The 15,824-nt window shown below is 44.5% G+C and overlaps 1 protein-coding gene and 1 non-coding gene across 2 annotated transcripts; both read right to left on the bottom strand.

The window, feature by feature from the left end:
• Window positions 1–3,199: 3,199 nt before the first annotated feature.
• Window positions 3,200–3,304, bottom strand: LOC124668729. Its single transcript, XR_006991822.1, has one exon. It is a non-coding gene; the product is annotated as a small nucleolar RNA R71 (small nucleolar RNA).
• Window positions 3,305–8,352: 5,048 nt separating this feature from the next.
• LOC124659805 lies at window positions 8,353–9,333 on the bottom strand. Its single transcript, XM_047197611.1, has one exon. The coding sequence runs from the start codon at window positions 9,276–9,278 to the stop codon at window positions 8,607–8,609; it is 672 nt and encodes a 223-aa protein (XP_047053567.1). The 5' UTR covers window positions 9,279–9,333; the 3' UTR covers window positions 8,353–8,606.
• Window positions 9,334–15,824: the final 6,491 nt, after the last annotated feature.

Raw genomic sequence — 15,824 nt, 5'->3', positions numbered from 1 at the left:
TAAGCTACAATTAGACGAGTGTGGCTTCCATGAGAGAGAGGATCATATTAGGGTTCAACCACTTAGCTATGTCTAGATTTTTTTCCCTCTTATATTAAGCCTATATATGCGTAAACGCATAGTCTTTCTTTTGCTCCGCTAGCTCGAGGATTAACAAATCGAGCCACCCACACAATTGGAAATGTTGCGTGACGGTGTCCCAACACCAAGGCAAGATTGCCCATGATTGATGATTCCTTCAGCAAGGTAGCACCGACAACGTATGTTGAGGGCAAGTCAGATTCCTGAAGGCACAACATGCATTAGCTGCGTGCATGCTCTAGTACTCTCTCGGAGTCGGAAATATGATTAAATTTTCCAATATCTTTGCAAGAACAACACTAAAACAGTAGATAAAGATGAGGGGTTGGATAAGATCGAGCGAGATGCATCCATTATTTGTGTCCGTACCATAAAGTTTGTGCTCTTGCTTTGCTCAGTAGTTGCATACTTTGCGATCTACTTTCTTTAGCTACTGCACACTCCTAACTAACCTTTGATTATGTGTGGTGTCTGACTGCACATTTTGTCCTGGATTAGGTCGCAATAATAGCTATTAGTATGTAGCATTGTGCATAGATGTGGGCATAGCTTTGCCAAAATCTTCATTAAGCTACGGCTGGCATGGGGTTTAACAAATCAGGGATGTTTGTTCATCATTGTCCGGCCCTATACTCTAACCGCTAGCTGCTGAGTGTTCACCAAACGACAGCACTGTGCTGTACTGCTGTCCGACTGAAACATATGGATTAGGGAGAACGTACGCGAAGGAACACTACCTCTCCGGCTCCACGAGACTTTTTTTTTTGAGAGCAACCACATATTTCATTAATCGAAAATCAAATTACATAAAGCAACATATGTGGAAACTAAAAGACAAACCGGGATAAAATGATTATCCTGAATTTGCAGATAAAATCCTAAAAGATCGAGAAATACAAAACGATCCTTAGAGTTTCCTGCAACCACCATAGCCAGCGGCCGCCGTCTAAATCCACCGCCGCCGAGACGAACGCAAGAAGAGACGCCGAGCCTCCACCATTGCAAGATCCAAAAAAGCACCATCGCCAAAGAGGCTTTGTGAGTCGATGAACAGGCCTGCTGCAAGCAGCGAGGCACATGTCGCTGTGGCACGTCGACCGGGGGACGTCCCCGTGTTGTCTTGGACCAAGATACGCCGCCTCCCATCGACGAAGTCGGAGAAGAACGACATATCCACCACCTCCGGACCAACATCTTCGCTCCAGAAGAACCACCTCGCCCCGGCCCCCAGCGTCGTCGTGGACAATGACAAACGCCAGTGACACGTCGAGAAACAGATCTCGCCAGATCTGAAGAACGGTGATAAGCATCATTTATATAGCATTTTTCCTATTACTTTTGTGGAATTTCCTTGTATTTGATAACAATATCTTGTCAAGTCTTGGTGCTATAAAGATAAATATGATCAATTGTACAATTTTACATGCTCTGAAAATATTTTGCAGATCGGTGCGCCAAGGCACATTTTATTTTCTGTTTTGGACAAGTTGTCTATGTGCCAATATATAGAAGGGCCTGAACGTGAAGGACAGAAGATTACAAGGATTGATATGAAGATAAAAGGACCACCTTGTGGAGAAAGAATGAAGAGTGGAGGGGCTGAGTGCAAAGTGTCAAATGGAATCGGGAGTTAAATCCCTAGTCTTTGCATCTAGCACGGCAGGCCTGGCACTTCTCTAACCCTATGCCCACCTCCTGCTCATCTCCGGCCGCCGCCGCGGCCAGGCCAAGCGTGGCGGCGAGCCACCGATCCACCTCCGCGCCGTCCTCTACCACTACACCATCGATCCGCCACAACAACGTTCCTGCATCACCGACCCCGCTGCTCGTCATCAACTTCGGCGTCGACGACGAAGACGGCCACGACCAGAGCAACTCCTTCCCCTGCGTCTCATGCTGCTCTACTACCTCTACTCTCCTGCTGTGATCAAGAGCGACCATAAGAACTCCATCTTCTACTCCTGTGCTGATCCTCGTCACCAACAACCTGAAGCCCACCCTTGGTTGACTCCAGCCGATTCATCTCTGTGCCTTTCTCTATTTTCTGAATTTCCTTTGAACTACTGCTCTGTGACGAACTGATTTGCTTAGTTCGAATATTTGTATTGCTGATGTATGAGTACTAGACGGTGACATGTAGCAATGTGTTCTTATATGTGTATACGTACTAGCTGAAGTTCAGTCTGTGTGCTCTGTGCTGTACTAGTGTAGAAGCATGTTTAGTTCCAGTTAATGTGTGTCTGTACTCGTAATGTTACTCTGTCCATGTATCTCAAACATGCTTCTATCCCTATCTTTGTTTAATGCTAGTGCTTATGTCTCTGAATAATAGTTGATCTGTTTTGTCAATTTGTAAAGCGAAAATACAAAAAAGATGTATCTAGTTTCAGTTTGTAAAACTTGTTCCCTGTCTTAGAATTTCAATTCACTTGCAATTTATATCTTTCGTGCAACCCAGCTTTAGCCGAAACTCGATAATCGTTGCCTAGTCCCTGTGGAAAGAACGACATCACTGTTTGTGAGGCATAATTCCGCTATATTTACAAGTGATCAAATTGGCGCCGTTGCCGGGGACTAGCGTCGAGCTATCGTGTGAGGTTAGAGACTAGGTTTAGTGTAGTTTCTTGTTTGTTTTTCTGTGGCATTTATTTCAGTGTTCTTCTTATATTTTCTCTTTGTTGCTTCGGCTTATTAGGATACTAACCCTCTCACCAAAGGTTGTTGTTTGTGAGTTTGTGTTGGACAGTTAACAAATGGCCTTGCTTCGTGATCTTTGGAATGGGCATAGTCATGGCATTATCACAGGGCCAATATGGCCATCTATTGAGGCAGATTCCTTTGAATTGAAGCCTGGTCTTATTGCATTAGTACAACAGCATCTGTTTAGAGGATTGCCGAGTGAAGACCCTCATGAACACATACAGATTATTCTTGAGTATTCCAACACAGTGAAGTACCATGGAGTATCTCAAGATGCCATTAGATGTAGGTTATTCACTTTCTCTCTTCGAGACGATGCTCGTGCTTGGTACCGCTGTTTACCATCAAGGTTATTCAGTTGGGATCAGATTTCACATGCATTCTTGGGTAGATACTTTCCAATTCACAAGCAGATTGCAGCTAGAGATCAGATTCTCAGTTTTGTTCAGAGACATGGAGAAGGTTTCTATGATGCTTGGGAGAGGTACAAGGATTTAATTAGGAGATGTCCTAATCATGGGCTTCAGAGATGGTTAGAGCTACAAATATTTTACAGAGGGTTGGGTCATGATGCACGTTCTTTTGTTGACATGGCAGCAGGTGGTTCAATTACAAACAAGACCCTTGATGATGCGTTTATGCACATCGAGACTATTGCCTTCCACCAATTTCAGTGGTATGGTGAGAAACCCAGCGTAGACTTGTTGACTTGCTGCTATGAGACTACTACTACACCTACTCAGCCAACTCCTACTCAAAATCTTAAATCAGATTCTTCATGTGACAAAATCGATCTTGCATGGGTCTTGTTTGATGATGATGATGCAATCGTAAGTGATACACACATGGCGGCTCCAATGGACATTAATGAGCAAGATTCAGTTGTTCTCCTGGATGATTCTTTGATGTGTGAGCCTATACTGCGAGTCAGCTGCTTTTGATGTTGAGGATCCACGTTTACTTGATATCGACGACATGTTGCTTGGAAACGGAAATGGAGAAGTTCACATTTGAGTATCTCGGCATCATCGATTCTTCTGCATTTGAGCCTGAGATGGAAATTCTCATGATTGATGATGATGAGGATGCTTCTGATGCCACTTCTGACATTGTTCCTCAAGAAACTTCTACCACTACACATCCCAAGACATATCTAATAAAGGTAGTCCTGGAACTCCTCAAACATCTCAGGTATGATTTTAAATTAGCTAACAAAGCATGCAACACCATTGATATTGCCTATGCAACATGTAGTTCATTGTTGAAATTTGTTCATGAAATATTTTATTGCTATGCTTCCATCATTGGGTATTCCATTGAGGATCTTGAGGGTGTGAGCCCTGTTACCCTTGCAAGTTGTTTGCTTGTGTGCTATTTCAGGTTACCAAATGTACTGAATCAGTTGCAAGATGAACACGTTCGAGTAGACATCCCATGGGACCCTGGTGGATGTATGGCATGGTGATGATGAGCAAAGTTCAAGAGGCATGAGGAGTAGAGCGGAGTGAGCATGAGGAGAAGAAGCAGGTTGTAGAATGATGTGAGTTGTTGCACATATGAGCCCGGTGAGCTGTGCTAATTCCTATCATTATTATTCCTTGCACATTTTCTACATCTCTCGTGTCCACAACAGTTACTTATAAAACATTCTTATTTGGCCAAAAATTCATAGATTGTGAACTGAGTCTGAAATCTGAATTGTAACATATATTCTCCATGACAATACAACACTTGTATGCCTGTCAAGCAAGTTATGCTGTTTACTGCTAATTAGATTTCTACCATTACTTTCTGGTAAATTTGAATGTTCCAGAATGAAACTTGTTGAGAGGATTTTGAAATTTTCTTCTTTGCTTGAGAGCCAACAAACACTGAACCTAGCTGAATATGTTATCCCTGGATATTATATCTGGACTGTGGGAATGTGTTGGTAGCTGTCATTCTGCTAGGAATTCACTAACTAATCCTGAACCAAATTGGGCCCATGTGATCTCTGGATTGGATGTGTGACTTTGGCTAGGGATTCTAACATGTTTTCTTCTAACTAATATTGTTTGCGCTAACTCAACTCCTGTGTTCAGCTGGGTGTTGTGTCCCTGGACAGAGCACTTGGACTGGGAGGTGGAGATTAACTTTCTAACACCTCTGAACTTAGCTGGGTCCATGTGATCCCTGGATCGGATGCCTGGACTATAGGAATGTGGACTAACCCATGCTTGTGACCCTGTAAATACCTATTGATACCTATTTGTTTTGTTTGGTGCTGGATAAATAAAAGGAAAATGGTTGTTACCTGATAAGAGCAAAGAGAAGAAAATTAAATCAGTGCCAAATTTGAGTGTGTTCACTAATAAAAGGAGGAATGGAAATTGTTTTTGAGTGATAATTTCATTTTGCCAGATTTGACTCATTTTCATTCTTTAACTTCTAACTAAAAGTTTTTGCATGTTGATTGCTGGGTTTTCTAGTAAAGTGGTAATTTCAGTTCCTGCCCGACAATAAATTATGCCTTATTCATATCTTACATTCAGTAATGTTTTGAATCCCATTTTCAGTAAACAGCAAAGCTTGGTTGGTAGTCATATCAGTTTCGCTAATGTCATTCTGAATCTTGTTTACTCTCTCAAGTTTGCATACTCAGTTTTCATTTACCTTTTACCTTTACTTGAGGACAAGCAAAGATTTAAGTGTGGGGGTATGATAAGCATCATTTATATAGCATTTTTCCTATTACTTTTGTGGAATTTCCTTGTATTTGATAACAATATCTTGTCAAGTCTTGGTGCTATAAAGATAAATATGATCAATTGTACAATTTTACATGCTCTGAAAATATTTTGCAGATCGGTGCGCTAAGGCACATTTTATTCTCTGTTTTGGACAAGTTGTCTATGTGCCAATATATAGAAGGGCCTGAACGTGAAGGACAGAAGATTACAAGGATTGATATGAAGATAAAAGGACCACCTTGTGGAGAAAGAATGAAGAGTGGAGGGGCTGAGTGCAAAGTGTCAAATGGAATCGGGAGTTAAATCCCTAGTCTTTGCATCTAGCACGGCAGGCCTGGCACTTCTCTAACCCTATCCCCACCTCCTGCTCATCTCCGGCCGCCGCCGCGGCCAGGCCAAGCGTGGCGGCGAGCCACCGATCCACCTCCGCGCCGTCCTCTACCACTACACCATCGATCCGCCACAACAACGTTCCTGCATCACCGACCCCGCTGCTCGTCATCAACTTCGGCGTCGACGACGAAGACGGCCACGACCAGAGCAACTCCTTCCCCTGCGTCTCATGCTGCTCTACTACCTCTACTCTCCTGCTGTGATCAAGAGCGACCATAAGAACTCCAGCTTCTACTCCTGTGCTAATCCTCGTCACCAACAACCTGAAGCCCACCCTTGGTTGACTCCAGCCGATTCATCTCTGTGCCTTTCTCTATTTTCTGAATTTCCTTTGAACTACTGCTCTGTGACGAACTGATTTGCTTAGTTCGAATATTTGTATTGCTGATGTATGAGTACTAGACGGTGACATGTAGCAATGTGTTCTTATATATACGTACTAGCTGAAGTTCAGTCTGTGTGCTCTGTGTTGTACTAGTGTAGAAGCATGTTTAGTTCCAGTTAATGTGTGTCTGTACTCGTAATGTTACTCTGTCCATGTATCTCAAACATGCTTCTATCCTTATCTTTGTTTAATGCTAGTGCTTATGTCTCTGAATAATAGTTGATCTGTTTTGTCAATTTGTAAAGCGAAAATACAAAAAAGATGTATCTAGTTTCAGTTTGTAAAACTTGTTCCCTGTCTTAGAATTTCAATTCACTTGCAATTTATATCTTTCGTGCAACCTAGCTTTAGCCGAAACTCGATAATCGTTGCCTAGTCCCTGTGGAAAGAACGACATCACTGTTTGTGAGGCATAATTCCGCTATATTTACAAGTGATCAAACGGCGAGAAGACCAAGCTGCCGACCTGAAAGATCGACAAGCACACTTTGCCAACAACTCCGAGACGCCGCCGTGAAGCTCCACGAGACTTGGGTGAACGCTATCCACAAAGTTTTCTTTTAGATGTCTCCACAAAGTTTTTTTTTGTGGGATGTATCCACAAATGTTTTAGTTACTGATCGAACACGCCTTTTCAACGGCGAGAATAAGATTTGCAGTTACGACATCGTCAGAATGACGTAAATATGGAAATGATTGTTGAATTATTTTACACAGATTCTTTTTTGACTCGTCTTGGCATTCCAACTTTTGATATCTCTAGGTCTTGTCACCAAAAACCTTTTCCAATTTGACGGAACATTCTCCTACTGGCACTTGAAAAAACTATCTTCAAGATCTTGTATTCTTGCTGTTTAGGTGAATCACTTGATCACTCATATTCATCGTTGTGCATCGACTGTAATTTTAAATTCGGTGTAGCACAATTACATTTGCGGAGATACATCTTATTACAAGTTTAGTATTTATCCTTCAGGGACGTGATTACGAATGTGGGATGAGACGTCGCCATCAATATCTTCTTTAGTAATTTGCCAAAAATGATTGCGCTCACGTTACTGTTTTTAGATTCACAAAATTCTATAAGTATCTTAATATTAAAAAAATACATCGTTGCAATGGAAAGCACTTGAATCCTACGTGTTTTTCTTGCAACAAAAGATTGTTCATTGCACCGCATAAAAAAAGCAAGGAATTGTTTTGGTGGAAAAATTCCTTTGAAATATTGCACAAGATATGAAGATTTTGTACATGACTCAATCCTACGGATCAAACGTCCCACATAGGACTAAATCCAATGCTTTCCAACCATCCAAATTCCTATGAATGTCCTTTGAATCAAACATGTACTTTTTCCAATTTAACGGAATATTCTGCTACTGGCACTTGAAAAAACTACTTTCAACATCTTGTTGTTTAGGTGAATCACTCGATCACTCATATACATCTCTGTCCACTGACTATAATTTTAAATTCGGTCTAGCACATTTACATTTGTGGAGGTACACCTTATTACAAGTTAGGTATTCTCCATCGATTGTAACGTCTAATTCGGGGGGGGGGGCATGATTATGAGTGTGGAATGAGACGTCGTTGTTAGTATCTTCTTTAGTAATTTGCCAAAAAAATGATTGCGCTCACGTTACTGTTTTTAGATTCACAAAATTCTATAAGTACCTAAATATAAAAAAATACACCGTTGCAATGGCAAGCACTTGAATCCTACGTGTTTTTCTTGCAGCACAAGATTGTTGATTGTGCCGCATAAAAAAGAAGGAATTATTTTCACTGGGGATGGAAAATTCCTTTGAAATATTTCACAAGATATGAAGATTTTGTACATGACTCAATCCTGCTGATCAAACGTCCCACATCGGACAAAATCCAAAGCTTCATAACCATCCAAATTCCTATGAATGTCCTCTGAATCAAACATGTACTTTTCACTTAGAAGATATGATGGGGAATAGGATCTCATAATTAGGAGGGAGATACATGGTATGATTAACCACACATGTGAAGGAATATACAATGCAAAGTAGTACTTTTGATTAGTCCCAGCAACTAAAAACCATGAGGGGCTGATTTACATCTTCACATTTAGATACATGTAGGGCCCTAGATACATGCAAAAAAAAAAAGCACATGCCCATGCATGAGCAATTCATGCATGTATTATATTCGTACCCCGCGTCACACGCATGCAGATTGATAGAGGAGCATGCGCCGGTGCGTGCGTGTGCATGAAGCATGATCGCCCACACAAGCAAGGAATGGATTTCCGGCCGCCGGGGGCAATGTCGACGTAGCTTCATCGCTCACGCGACGACGGCTTCCTGGAGGTGGTAGGGGAGCAGCCCGACCATGTTCTGCCGGCGCAGCTGGTCGTAGAATCGGGCGATGAACTCCTCCGCCTCGTCGTCCACGGCCTCGCCGCCCAGCTGGTCCCCGTCCACCTCCTCCGCCGAGAAGTTGGACACCCGCACCGAGAACCCGCCGCCGTCGGCCGCGCTGGGAACCAGCGGCGACATCCGGCCCGGCGTGCATTCCATCTCCTCCCCGGGGGCGAGCTCCTCGTGCATCATCAGACCGCCCGGAGACGACGGCGCAGGTGACGCGGCGGCGTAGTACTCGATCCTGCGCAGTGGCGCGGGCGCGGGGTCGGCGTGCAGGGGCTCTTCCAGCTGGGCCTCTGCGCCGAGGCAGGGGAAGTAGGCGAGCGGGCGGCGCATGGAGAAGGAGCCGGTGTCCGGGCTGTCGCTGCAGGAGAACTCGTACTCGCGGCGATGGCGGAGCGCGTGGCCGTGGTGGTGTCCGTGGTGGTGGGAGAGGAGGTTGGCGACGGTGCGGGCGACGGCCTTGTTGCGGCGCTTCATGAGGAGGTGCATGCCGAGGAGCAGCTTGCGCTTGCTCTTCCTCATCATGAAGAAGACGGCGCGCAGGTAGCTCCACATCCTCTTCCCCACCACCGGCGCCGAGTGTACGTCCATGCTGTCGTCGCGCCGCGCGCCGATGATCCGATCACCTTACCGCAAGCTATGTGTTTCTGCTTGTTCGTGGTAGAGTTGTTGGCGATGGCGATGCGTTGATGCTCCGTTGCCTTGATGGGCGGTGGTGGTATCGGTATATATAAGGTCGATGGTCGGGTGCCGAGTCCGAGAGGGAGAAGGAAGGAAGGAAGCAGGAAGGCTTCGCTTAGCCTGGAAGGCAGGAGAGGGGTGGTGCGTGTGGGTGTTGGACATTTGGATATTATGTTGTGGTTAGGTGGCGGCGTGGCGCCAAGCTTTGGCCGCTTCTTCTTCGCTTTTCTATCTTCCTTTTGCGCTCGCGTGCTCCACTGATCCCTCCTCTCGCCGTCGAACATGGAAGGTGGGAATGGGCGGGCGGCCGTACCGTTGCCGTGGGTTTGGGGCGCAACGGAAAGCAGGGTATCGATCCATGGACGGAAGATCAATGATATCATGCATTACTTGAACTGTTATACTCTTCTCTTCCCACCACCAAAAGTGTCTCAACTTTGTCAAGATTTAGATATAGTTGAGACATTTTTGGTGGGACGGAGGGAGTACATTGATCTCTCACGATCTTAGAGAGACTCTGGCAGATACCAAAAACATGTGGAAACCTGATAATCCCGGCCATTTTTCGTGATGAGGCCGATCGAGCATACCCGATAACGGCCTGGACCGGATAAATAGGAAATTGTTAGTTATCATTAGACTGAGAACTAAGCTAGTCCTCAGCAGACTCCTGCAACATCGGGTTTGCATCGTGATTTGTGCAATTGGGTTGCAAGTTATGTTGCAAGTGTGATATTTTTTTTAGTTGCAACTGAAATTTTGGATTGCAAATGGATTTTTTTTTCAGTTACAAGTGAGGTTACAACTACAAAAAAATACCTCTAAACGTTAAATTTGCTTTGTGATCCGTTGTAATGATGAGTTGTAACATAGGTTGCAACTGAGATTTGATAATGTCATTCTACGGAGAACTAAGTTAGTTCTCAGTAGATCGAGAACTAGTCACACATAGATAAATATATCTAGGGTAACTGGCCCAACTGACCACTATATACCACGGTCAATCGGCGATTTAGGGTGTATAGCCCCGAGTAGTCCTTCATAGTTCCTCACCTCCCTCCGCATCTACGGCGAGTAGTCCACTTAGAAATAGCTGGCGGTTGCGGATCTGGTAGCCGCTCGTGTAGTCCTCCCGTAGTTGAGGAGGCAGAACACGTATGCCAACATCCTCTGAGCAATCATGGGCCCGTTGAGCCCTCTCATACCGGAAGGTGACATCCCCCGTATGGAGCGGCTTCCATGACATCGAGGCCTCATGCCCGCGTAGGAACTTTGCCGCGGTGTGGAGCCATGGTGCTCGCGGCAGGGGCGGGCCTGCGGCGCCCTCTCTATGAGCAACCTGAGCTCTTAACGTAGCGACTCTAGCTAGTACCTCGCCAGGAATGACATGTTTCTCGCGCTCAAGCGATGTGAGTATGCTTTGCAGGTGTTTGTTGAGGCACGAGATGGGACGAGGGCGAATCCCGGGACAATGTATTGCAGCGGCGCGTCGAGGTGGCAAGGGAGGAGCATGACAGGCAGATGGCGATCCTCGAAAGTCTCAACATCAAGCATGGATTCGTCCATCTGCCTTAGCCTTCCGGCCACGGTGTCTATGCTTCGACGGAGAGGACGATGACGCAAATATAGCATCTAGGGTTTAATGGTCTAAGAATCTAGCTAACAATCTAGATTCTGAGACATAAATTCTCGTTCTACTTAATGTTTGTAATGTATATAATGTAAACTAATATGTATGAAGATGAACAAAAGGCGGGACTGCTTTTTTAAAATTACGAGTAGCATTTCTAGTACGATATGTTCTGCCCCAATTTTCTTAAACTCTAAGCGCGTTTCACGGTATCGATCCTGGATATCTGGTAACACATTAGGCAGGGATATGCTAGAGTTGCTCTTATCGGGGGCTCTCTTGCTTCACTCACAATTCCGTAGTTGACTGAGCAATTTCGCAAGAGATTTTTCTTAACACCAATGAATTCTACTAATGCTAGAAGAAAACGATAGGCCTGACGCTCACTCTGTCTTCTTCTCATGGTTATCTTTTTTTCCAACTGGGACTGTCTTCCCATTTTCATTACATCACATAACATAAATATACAGCATCCAACCAGTTTTCACCACAAAGAAAGGCTAAGGAAACAAGGAAACGGGAAAAAGGTTCGACTGGCGCCCAGCTAAAGGAAACAAAAGATGGTAGGAAAACCCGCTGCTCAACCTCAGCATCGAAAGTCAAGCTACGGGGCAAGGCATCCATGACCACAAAACACCCCATGCATATAGGTACAACATCTCACATCTACAGGAAACTGACGTTGCAACAAACAACCAAGCTTCAAGCACCTCCATTCGTGAGCATCAGGACCCCCGGTCTCGCCCTTGGAGTCCCCGGCGCCACCGCATCATCAAAATGAAGAGACGACGCCCGCTGTAGGATTTGATCCGCCCCATTCTTGATCTTCCCTTCGTCTCCGGATCCATATAGCCCTGCCCAATATTATTAGAAAGAGCAAATCGTGGCAATCATTACCAAGGGAGAACGAACAACAACTCCATCAAAAGTTATCTTGTTCCTGACATTTCAGATGCCCCAGCAAATGGTAGCAAGGAGGAGCATGTGGAATCCTCCCATACGGATAAAAACTGTGGAACCAAGCAACACTTTGCCACAGAGAGGTAGGACAGAAAGTAGTTTCCAAAATACCTCCCAAATTCCCCCAAACCTCTTTAGCATTAGCGCACTTAAAGATGATTTGCAGTCTCATGTTGGTTACGGAAAGAACAGAGAGGAGAATCGGCCCATTTACGCTTTTTTAGGTTATCTTCTGTGCATCTTAATTCAGATTTTAGAACTGAACCAATTCACCGGTTGATGATGTGCTTTCCGGACATGGCTACTACATACACATGCTTTTTTTTACGATCTTGTAAAACTTATTCTTAATTAATAGATTGAGGTAAAGTTTTTACCTCTATTTTAAAAAAAAATACTACATACAAATGCACCATACTCTGCTTTCCAACATCCTCGAGCAGTAGTCAGTGTATCCGTGCAGGAAAGGTCCATGTAAGATCATGCAACATGAACATGGTGTTTGGATAACTCTAACATCTACCTACTTGGTAAAACAAGTAACTGAACTTTTTGTAGGTATATCTTCTCTTTCTTAATAGATGACCCCATTTTGCTGGTCTCACAGCGAGCCACATCACCTGAATTCTTATGTCCATTGGATCTACTAGCTGGGTTGATCCATCTACGGTGATCCTAGCGATGAATGAGGCCAGCTCCACGAACGTTTTGCCTTTCGTGTGTACGCCCGCAGCTACGGTTTCCCTTCCCCTCCTTCGTATTTCTCATGGTGGCCGGCAGGAACTCTCCCGCCTCCGCGATTGTCCGGCCCCCTCCCCATCAATGCTCAAGCCGTAAGCCCGCAACCTTACGCCTCCTCACTAATAATCATGAAACTGCCCGATAAATTCCAGCATTCAACAAGTGCAAACTGCTCTATTGAACTCATCCACCGCCACCTCCAGGTTAAAAACCAGGTCATGCGGCCATCCGCACCAAGCACGCCAGCCTGCTCACGTCGCTGCATCTGCCAGCTTCCTGCCCACTACCCATTTTAATCCCCTTTTTTAATCCCTGGTCATATCTTCCCAATTTGGCAGGTTGAGGTCTGGATTGAAATTTTCTGATGGTTTGTCCCTGCGCCCGATTTGTGATTGGATTCTGCCTGCTGCTACCTCCCTCTCGATTTCTATGGATTTATTGGATTCTCAGTCTCCTCTCTGAAGCTAGGGGAAACAGGCCATCGTGACATGTACTGGCTACATACACTGTACACCACCTAATTGTATTGGTACGCAAGCTCTAATCTATTTTCGTAATCCCGTTGTTCTAATGTACTCTGGAATCTCCCCGAAATTAATTGGTTACATTGCAGTTCTTCTCATCTCTTCCAGGACTACTCACATACCACTCACACTGCAAATCGAGCCATCGAGGCATCGATCGATAATCTCGTGCCTATTCATCTTCTCTAAGAAGATTAACCGACGGTAGTGTGTAGTTATTATCCTCTCCTTCCTGTGTCCTGTCGTGGTTTACCTGCTCCGGTCCGATTCAACACCAACAAGGACGAAGCTGCAGACCGGCACTGTATATTTGGATGGTCAAAAACATCCAGCTACGTCCTAGGTATGAGCGGAAATAGCAAGTGCAATGCTCCGAACAGGTACACGGTGCAGCTCCAAAGCTAGGCCTAAGATGAGCAAGTGGCTTCAGGCGCATGTTTCTCTCTTTTCTTTCTTTTCTCTATCGTGTGAGAAAATATTTATTTTTTCTTTTCTTTCTATTCTGTAACTCAGTCATGTCATATGCATATTCATTCACTATGATATTCATCAAATAGTTTTGTCCTGCAGGTATTCGACAAAATGTGATTTTTCGACCAAGCGGTTTTGTCCTTCGAGTGTCTCCATTTTCCTTGAATTGAAGGTCTATCAAAGTTGCTTGGCATTAGCTTATTTTGTTTCCCCTTGTGGTAATTCTCCGTTTTGTTGTAAATTGGCTGCTACTTCCTCCCAAAATTTTACTGACTATCTTACTACATGTGACAATTGTTATTTAGAAAATATGGGGTATGTCCCTGGCTTCATTTCTGAAACCATTGGGTAACAAAGTTCTCAGCAGCAATAATATTGATTTTGTTACCTGATGTTTTTTTCCAACTGCCTTACGTGCCTGTTAAATCTCCCAGTTATTTACCGAAAATAAATAAAAAAGGTGTCCTTCAGTAATCTGAACATGTGTGCTTTTGCTTGATTCCAGGCCGGACCTTTTGTAATATGAATGAACTGGTCACATTTAATCCATCTATTGTCTTTTGTATCTCATAACATTCAAATATTTTATTGTGCCATATGAATTGTTGGAAGGTGAACCATATAGGGTTGTTCATGCTGTTCTACAAGAGATTTCTAAATACCAAACGCATCGTGATTGTATCGTATCAATCAAATCGGAACTGCATTTTGTATGTATGATTTACTATAGTATGATGTAAATTGTTCTAATTTGCTTAATCATTTATGCTATCATGTCATACATCATCTATACAACTGGATGGTTTATCCAAGTATCCAACACATTTTATGATTTGTGTAGCAGTCTATTACAAGTACAATTGTACTTGACATATTGCCGACCGCCTTCTCTACAACAACTATTGTTGTTTTAAAAAAGTTTATTTAATAATATTTCATATTATGCATTTAATTTCGCAGCAACGCGCGGCGTATCATCTAGTACACTAAATGACTAAAATGGCTATACAAAGCTGAAAAGAGTTGAGTCCCTTAACTCTATCCATATGTAACGAGCAATGATCCTGGCCGCCTTTTGCTTCGTCTCAAAAGGATCCTGTCCTGTTTTTTCAAGGCGATCATATGAGCGAGGAAACAGAAAAGCTTGCCGTGCCCTGGATTAGAGATCGGCCGGTCACAGCAATGTTCTCCACGGCAGCCGCCGCCGCCGCCGCGTGTCGCCCGCGCCGTGTTTCCTTAACCCGGGTGTCCGTTTGACAAAACTAGGGGATCAGGATCGCCACCACCCAAAAGTGGTAACCACGAGCAATAATCTCACCGGCCGGGGACTCGCCGGATGATCATCGGTCGTCGCGTCGTTTTCAGAGAGCACAAGGGAAAAGGCACGCACTGATAACAACGTGGAGGCGGAACCACAAGTTGCTCAAACGGTCACACGTCTCCTGGACTTTGATTGGTTTCTTATTCAAAAGGAAGGCTAAAACTTTCCGTGATTTTATTACAACACGGTGTTATAAAGTAAGTGTTGTACTAATTCCTCGGCACGGCTGAAATAAGCGGCCGGCAGGTGTATCAGTAGTGCACTATGGGACATCGCCACATGCTTTCTAATTTGGAAAGAGATTGTACACACGTGCGACCCTGATAAGAATTCATAAAATAAACTTTGAACAAGCAAATGTAAACAGACTGCAAAATTTCATTTAAATTTAAGATTATTTATAAAAGCTTGAATAAAATTTGAACTAAACTAAACTCAAATAAACCCTAGTCTACTCGACCGACGGTTGGGACGCGTGACGGGCGTGCCTCATCGTCGTTCTTCCCGTTTGCCACCGCCACACACGTTCGTATATCCGCCCTTGCTTCGCGCATCTGGTGGTGCAGCATGGCCGCAGGCGACGCTGGAGCTTGCCGGTGGCGCTGAGCTTTCAGCGTCGCCTGCCACTGGCGGCCGCCTCGGCCTTGACACTGACCGTTGAGCTCCAGCAACCTCTACCGCTTGGCCTTCATGAGGAGGGGACCTGCCTCTTCCGTGGCCGCCTGCTCACGCGCGATCTTGAGGGCGTGCTCGAAATTGGCGGCGTGATCTCCTCGAGCGCTTGCTCATTGATCCTCCGGAAGGGTTGC

This window comes from Lolium rigidum, chromosome 6 (genome assembly GCF_022539505.1).
Source record: "Lolium rigidum isolate FL_2022 chromosome 6, APGP_CSIRO_Lrig_0.1, whole genome shotgun sequence".
Taxonomy (NCBI): Eukaryota; Viridiplantae; Streptophyta; class Magnoliopsida; order Poales; family Poaceae; genus Lolium; species Lolium rigidum.
Note: the sequence above shows the minus strand (reverse complement) of the source record. Positions and strands in the feature narration are given on the sequence as shown.

Coding starts and splice junctions, on each gene's coding strand:
- LOC124659805 (XM_047197611.1), bottom strand. CDS start 9,278: ATGGACGTACACTCGGCGCCGGTGGTGGGGAAGAGGATGTGGAGCTAC.